Here is a 7,854-nt window from a genome sequence, read left to right on the forward strand (position 1 = left end):
CTGCTGCCTCCCCGGCAGTGCCACAGGCTGCCCTTGGACCTTCCAGCCCTGATTCTGCTCTTCTCCCATTCTAGATCGGCAGCAGCGATGCAGGCTGGACCCTGGGCTACATGCTGAACCTGACCAACATGATCCCCGCGGAGGAGCCCGCTGCACCCCCTCTTTCCCACGGCAGCTACGTGGGGCTGATGGTGCTGTGCTCCCTCGTGCTGGTATCTGTGCTTGTGCTTGCCTGGCTTCTCTTCCACAAGCCCAAGTGCCTGCAGAAGGGGATTGTTTAGGAAGAGCCATGGAGGGAGAAGGGCCGTGACACCCCAGCCGCTCAGGGCCAGGAGCCTGCTGCAGGGCAGGCTGTACCACAGAGCCCTTCTTGCTGAAGCTACTGACTGTGTACAACAAGGGCATTTATCTCTCTTGACTCTCACTTGCACTGACAGACGTCGGGGCACCAGGCTCGCCACCTCCCTCTGCAAAGGACTGACAAGCAGGTGTCCCCTTCTTGAATGGGTCGTACTTTCGTTCACTGAAACTCTGCTGCTTGTTGGTTTTTTGCCTTGTGCACAGCATTATGAAGAGAAAAGCAGCAGCAATCTTTGGGAGCCGGTGCTCCTGCAAGGGTTATCTCAGGGTCCTACATGCCACTGAGCTCTTGGGAGTGCTCGCACACAGGGTGATCCGGCTCCTCCTCTGCTGAAGCTGTTCCCATTCCCCAGAGCCCTTCCAGCAGGGAAACTACACCAGCATACCTCTGCTGGGTATGGTCACCTGTAGCCTGCTGGTCCCCAAAGGCTGGCCATGCTCCCCAATGTCACTCTGGAACAAGAAGGGATAAGGATGAAGAAACTGAATGTGCTGGCGATCATCAGTCCTTAGCTGGGCTCTGGGAGCAACCTGCTCCTTTCACAGGTGGCAAGAAGCCTCTTTCCCACGTCTTCCTGATGTTGTTGCTGGACCAAAGCTGGCTCGCTGTTATGCTGAGCCGTTCCCATGTCCCTAGGGTGCATTGAGACGTGAGTTCCCAGACAGGCATTGCTGATTTTTTGTGGGAAGAGCTCATACTGGTCATGGATCCTTGACCGGTAGTGAGCACTTATGCCTGCAGGGACTCTGTTCTGATTAGCATGCCTACAGGTAGATATCTACTAAAGCAATCCATTGTCACTGTGCTGATCATACAGCAGTCTCTGACCCAGGGAAAATGTTTATCGGGACATGTTCCTTTTTATTAAGACAGCTGGCAGCAGTTAGCTAGCACGGGCACACACAGATAGAGCCACTCTTTCCGTCAGCAAAATCAGTGAAAATTTGCTTTTTCATCCCTTATGAGCTAGACTTATCCCAAGACTGTAAGACCCAGGGTCTGCAAGTGCACATACCGCAGCCCATCTTCTAGCATGCAACTAGGGGGGTGCCACTGATCAGAATTATGAATCTTTCTTGTATTTCCCATTCTTTGGTCATAAAAAAGAGGTAAGTCAGAAATCCATTTTTATAACACTTGGAAACCACTGGTGCCTGTTTACCTCCCAAGAAATCTCAGAAAACTCTTCTAATGACATGTATGTGCTGAAGGCAAAAAGCAGATACTGCGGAGAGAAAGACGTGGCATACAGACACCTTCATGTATTTCCCCAAACAAAGATGCAAAAGTTACAGGGGAGAATGTGCAACCTGGATAAAGCCTTCTCTTTTGGGCAAGCACGGACTTAGAGCTCAGGGCTTTTGTGCTCTCCCAGCTTGTCCCTCTGCCCAGTGCAGGCTGGAAAATGTCCCCCAGTTATTTCTACTTCATGCCTGGAAGTAGGAACCATAACATTGAAGGACCTAAAGGTAAGGGGAAAATCTATCCTGTCTTATGGTAAGATGTCTGGGCAGTTCACTGTTCTTCCAAAAATCTGTCTTATTTTTACTCTGAATTAGCTGGCTTCAGCTTCTTATGAATCTTGATCTGCCCATTTCAGAAAGACAATAACTCTGCTATCAAAATCCCTTTTTCTTTGTTGGTGCTTGCAAGTCGTCATTGTATCACATTAAATAGATTGACCTTCAATCCGTGAAGTGCTTTGTCGTGGCCTCACTTGTAGCTCTTGAGTCAACTTCGAATATTTTTACATCTTTCTGAAGTTTGGACACCAAAGCAAGTGGTAGTAGACACCCTAATAGTGTATATAAAAGTAATACCCTCTGTTGCTGATCTACACTCTTCTTTTCCTATTCATATATCTCAGGGTCAGATCCGTTCACTTCAGAGAAAATTTTATAAGGGACTATTTTGTTCAGTTTAACTATTGCATCTTGGCCTTTTTCCCCCATTGTGGCAAAAATGGCCGTGAAAAGGCATCAGAATGGCCACTGTCTTACAGCATACATTGCTGTTTCTTATCATGAGATACTTTGCCTTCCATGTGGCTCTGTGCATACCATTCTACGAATGTTTCCCCAAGCAAGTGATCCAGGCCAACCCACAAATGACATTTCCCCACACTTTGTTCATTTGCCAGTTTATTTTGTCTGCAAATACACTGAGATGTGGGGATTCATCTAGAGACAGAGTCTTCCTTCTGATCTTTTCAGCGAAGATGCATAGATAAGAGATTAACAGGAAGTTTTGATCATGGAAGCAAGGAAGGAGACCTCATGGCAGAACAGCCAGCTGCCAGGGCTGCTTAGGTTTGTCTGTGATGCTGGAACTGGCAGATCCACCAGGAAGTTTCTGAAACTGATGTGGAAACTGGTGTATAGTGAATATCTGTGTTAGTCTGGTCCCTGCTAAGGGTTTATGCCAAAGGAAAAGAGATGGGATACAGACAGAACCTGGGTGAAGAGTTTTAGCAACACTTTATATCATTACTGCATCTATTATGTCCTGTTTACAAAACAAAATAAACAAAATGCAAATGTATTTTGAGTGCAACCTAAAGGCCCAAAATTGAGAAAAAATATAAAACAAAACTTCCATTATTTTAAACCTTATGACTTTTAGATCACGTTTATGAAACAATCTCCAGAATTAGAATTTCTGGGGGAGATACCAGACATACCACCTAGAAATCAGTTAAGCAAGCTGAAGCTCCAGGAATTGGTTAACTGAAGCTATCCTACCATGGCAAGACCCTTTCATATCATTAGCTGGAGTTGAAACATCACAGAAAAGGGTATGGTTTTTCTTCCCCACCACATTCTCTGCCATTGCAGGACTTCATTTCTGGGGGCTGCCCAAAATCCTGGGTTGGAGTTCAATTTTAGTGGATGTTCATGTGTTTACTTCTCTGCTGTGTCTGACCCAGCTGCATTTGGCTCAGGCATGTATTCCAGAGTCACCCAAGGACAAAACCCACCATGAAGACTATGAAAGATAGCGGGGAGATATGTCAGATGGTAATAATGTGGTATCACTTCTCTTGTTAATGCAGTTGATCTGTCTCTCTGATAACTATCTGTGCCTTATTTCTAATTTTAATAGATTCTGTCTTTAATTTCCAGCCCCTGGCTCCTGTCGTTTTGCTGTTCTAGGTTAAAGCATCTTTAAACACCATGAGTTCTTGTCTTGCAAATATTTACACGCTGCTTAGCTCAGCTGGGCTGCAGCTATCTCAGACCCTGCTCTCTCCTGTCTCTGTATTTTGTCATGGAGCCCTGAGAGGTGCTGCAGCGATCTGGGGTGGGTGTCCTGGGATGAGGTCTGACTTGGGCATGGGTGCCAAGAGGTCCCCTTTCAGGAAGGCCCCTTTGGGACTTGCTCATTTGGCAGAGCACAGGAGCAGTCTGACCTCTCTGGGACTGATGACTTCCATGAGCTCTCTCCTGTTCACCTTAGGGCTGGGTCTGAGGCAGAACTATCAGTGAGACTGAGAGTTTAGGGGGAAGGAGAAAAACTGCAGCTCTTGCAGAGAGCAACCTGTCCCCACAACAGGCTCTAACGAGTACCCTCACTCCTTCCCAGCCCAGCTGGCTCTCCTCTCAGTGCAGGCTGCAGCTGCTTTCTCCAGCCCTGCAGCAAAGCCCAGTGAAGCCAGCCAGCTCGCTGGAGGTCTCCTCTCGGAAGTGAGGCTGTCACCTCTGTGGTGAGATGCTGACTTGCAGTGTTGGCGCTGCCCAGGGCTCCCCAGCCTCTCCAAGAGCAGCTCCCAGCTGGACCCATGCCTCATCCTCATCTGTCCCAGCTCCCTCCCTGGCTGCTCTGCGCCAGGGCCAGGCCCTTTGTGGCTCCTGGCTGTGGCCCAGAGCCCAGCAGCCTGTCGGGGCTGGGGGCCAGGCCGAGGTCAATAGTCCCTGTGCCCTGCTGCACTGGCCCTGCGCTTTCTTTATGGGGCTCAGCCCTGCTGAAATGGATTTCTGTTTTGCTGCACACACCGATCTCTGTATCCTCATCACAATAAAGACTTCTCAACCTGTGCCAGTGATGTTTTTGTGCTGTTTTCCAGACCATGAGACCTGGACAGTAGCGGAATGGAGCTTTTGGCATAAAAGATGGAAAAGGCCTGAGGAGGGATTTCCTCCTGCCAGCTTCCCAGTGCCCTGGGTTGCATGTGGAGCTGCTGTAGGATGGACAGGCAGCACTCGCCTGTGGCAAGGAAAAGCACCATGCCTCTTCCTGGCTCCAGGCCCCTCCCAGGGTGGTCTGTCTCCCTGGAAATCTGCTAGCGCCCAAACCCCACCTTTCCTTGGCTTAGTTTTACTTTGACCTCCCTGAAGCAGCTTTGTCCACCCAAGCCATGGGCTGCAGGCCTCTGTCCCTCTGTCCTGCACTAGCTCCGCTGGCTTTGTGCCAGTGCTGCGGTCCCTGGAAAACAGGTGAAGGACACAGGGCCCATGCCTCGTGCCGGGGCTGCGTGGCTCTGCCTCTGCATGCAGCCACAGCTGCAGCTCAGCCAAGGCAAACATACTTGTCCCGGTTCATCATTTTTCTTTCAGCACACGCTCTCCCCAGTTTGCTCATTCTTACATCTCTTAACTAGAACTTTCCTCACATTTTCCAGCCTTCCCCTGGTAACAAGATGGCCAGAATTAAAGCTAAGGCACCATGTGGAGTCTTTAGAGGGCTGGCTGCAGAGGGATGGGCTCCTGCGACCTGCATGAGCCAAAGGGGGACGGGGCTGGAATTCATATCCCTCTTGCCACTGTGGCACAGCACATTCCTGTTTGTGCCGTCCCTTCTCCTCCTGCTTCAAGGTCTCTCCGTCTTTGAACATCTGGGATGGGGGGTGGTGGTGGTGGATGATTTGTCCCAGATGTATTCGCTGCATTTTCCAGATTATGTCTTTGTTTACTTCCTGCGCTGTTTCTAAGAGCTAATGTCCTCCATTGTTTGTTTCTGCTTTCATTAGTGTCTTTTAACATGTCAGGATTTATTATTGGCTCAAAGCTTCATTAGCGTGCTGTTTTCCTAGACTGCAACGAGGGCCACGCTAGCTCAGATCAGATGTGCAGCGCATCAGCATTGGTTCCAGCTGTGCGGTGGGTGATGCTTGAGATGGATAGTTGGAGAAAGAGTGTGATCCCCCTCCAGCAGTCAGTGGTTTGGGAAACTTGTGATCAAGTGATTGCATCTGGACTTGTACAATTAATAGCCATAGATGCCCCTGTTCTCCATTAATTCACATGATCCTCTTTTGCTCTAATTTATCTTTCATCTTCGATGAGGTAATTTCATTGTGCATTGTGTGCAAAATGATTCCTGTTAGTTTGATTTAAACCTGCTGCCTGGTTGTAGGCTGCCTCCATGCCTGTGCTATGGATAACGCTGAGTAATTCTCCAGACCCAGTAGTGCGTGAGATGCATTCTCCACCCACCTCAAATCTTGCTCATGGCTCTTTTTTAGGACCTAGCATTCTGCCATTTCTTTTTCTTGTTGTTTCTCACGTCAGCGTCACCCTGTCTCCATAGGAAAGTGCACGCTTTTCTCATGTGTCCCTTGGCAGCACTGCAGCTCCAGCTCCGCCACTGCTGTCACAGGCCACTGAAAACAGCCTGGGAGGAGAAAGGGGAGAGGGAGGCAGCCCAAACATGGGGCTTGTGCGGGTTTACTACAGCCCTGCCTAATGCTCTCTGGCTGCCAAGTAACACCAGCGAGCACTGGAAAGCTGCCCACCCTTTTGGCATTGCCTGGCTTGCTGAAAGACGCGTAGCAGCGGCTCCACGGGAACCCAGCAGCCCTGAGAGCTGTGATGTGAAGGAGGCAAGGGCATTCCCACCACTGCGTGGGCTGTCAGCCCTGCAAAACCCCACCAGACGTGGTGTGTTGTACAGCTGACGTTATCACTGCACACCCACCTGGCTGCGCAAGCTGCTGGAGCAGCCGCTGCTACAGGGCACAGGTGCTTTGTAGGCGAATGCAACACAGTTTTCCCTCTCCTCTGTATCTTCTTTACCTTGCTCATAGGCTGTCCCCCCTCCACGAGGACAAGTGCTCAAAATGCTGCTTGCCCATCGCTCGGGCAAGAACACGGTCTCTCTCTGCTCTGCCCATGGCCCCAGGTGAGTGAGCCGCCCTGAATTCCCACATGGGAGATTTCACCAGGATATCAATGTCCTAGGGTGCAGACAAGAGACCCCATATCCAAACAAGGATCCTCAAACCTCCCCTGACCTATAAACAAGGCCTCCCTGTTTTTCTCACTGCTCCTTCTGGGAAATTGTGGCAGAAAGGTGGACAGCAACCCAAGTGGATGTGGAGGACAGGAAGGACAGCAGTGGTGCCAGGCAGCACCGCTAGAGGAGGCTTTGCTGGGGAAGAGGCAGCTAAAGCAATCTTTGTCACAGAGGTTAGAGCCACGCAGTGGGGAGCCACGAGAAGGACTGGTAGCTGTTGGGAACAGCCCTGAGTATGCTGAGAAGCCCATTGCTTCTGGAAGGGGAGGTGGCAGGAGGAGCTCCTTTCCAGGGTGGTCACTAGCCAGCACAGCATGCTCATGTCAGCAAAAGCAGCCTTCCTGCTGGCATGCCCACGTGTGATGGCGAACCCTTTGGCTGCCTGCTAGAGCAGGGCTTGGGCTCTGTGTCAGAGATGGCCTACTAAACACCCGGGTCAGAGCAGCTAAACTGCTGGAGTTTTAGCCCCACGGGGCAAGACTGCAAAGCAAGACTGTCCCTGTCCGTGGGCAGAGCTGCAGGACCATTGGGTGACTGCAGCCCACTAGGGCAAGCGTGGATGTGGCAGAGGGATGGGGGACAAAACGTCTTCAAATCCAGAGACAGTCTGCATCTCTGCAAACAGACGGGGCATTTTCGGCTGCCCGAAGGCTGTTGAGCTCTGTGCTGCTGCCCGCTGGGTGCTGGAGGGCGCTCAGCAGGCGGGCTTACACCCCCGAGCAGGGGGCTGCGCATCCGACAGCAGGCTCCGCACCGCCCCCTGCTCCCCCTGCAACCTCCCAGCTGGGCTGCCCGGGTAGGAGGGCACGGGGAGAGCGATCCTGGCCCCATCCCAATCGGGTCGGGGCGGCGGGGCCGCATCTCCCCCACTTCCCCGGGAGATGGGGCAGGAGAGCAGCCTCGGGGACCTGGGGGGCACCCACCCTCGCCTCGCCGGGCTGTCCCCCCACGCGGGGGGCTCAACCTCCCGTGGGCACGGCGGCGGGGGGCGACCTGGGGAGCTCCCCCCAGAAGAACCGGCCCCGCGGGGCGCCCCCCGCCCGCTCCCCGCTCCTCTCCCCCCGCCGCTCCCCGCCCGCCTGTGCGCTTGGCAGCCCCGCCGCCCTCCGCAGCCAGTTTTCCAGCCCTGCTCTTCTTCTGCCGTGACAGCCAGGGGCGCCGGGGGCCTGTTTGCCGTCCGGTTAATGAGTGAGCCGCAGCGGGGAAACTTCCCCGACGGCAGCGGGCGGCCGGGGGGAGCATCCCTGCCCCCGCTCCCGCCG

At 52.5% G+C, this 7,854-nt stretch overlaps 1 protein-coding gene across 6 annotated transcripts in view; it reads left to right on the plus strand.

The window, feature by feature from the left end:
- The window catches only part of ENTPD1 (ectonucleoside triphosphate diphosphohydrolase 1), a 53,291-nt gene extending 48,896 nt beyond the window's left edge, over positions 1 to 4,395 (plus strand). For all 6 annotated transcript variants that reach the window (XM_084526439.1, XM_084526440.1, XM_084526441.1 and 3 more), the window contains one exon: positions 75 to 4,395. In XM_084526439.1, coding sequence (XP_084382565.1) covers positions 75 to 281 — 207 coding nt within the window. In that variant the 3' untranslated portion in view covers positions 282 to 4,395. The remainder of the gene's footprint in view (positions 1 to 74) is intronic.
- Positions 4,396 to 7,854: the final 3,459 nt, after the last annotated feature.

The sequence above is a fragment of the Aythya ferina genome, assembly GCF_964211825.1.
Source record: "Aythya ferina genome assembly, chromosome: 7".
Classification (NCBI taxonomy): domain Eukaryota; kingdom Metazoa; phylum Chordata; class Aves; order Anseriformes; family Anatidae; genus Aythya; species Aythya ferina.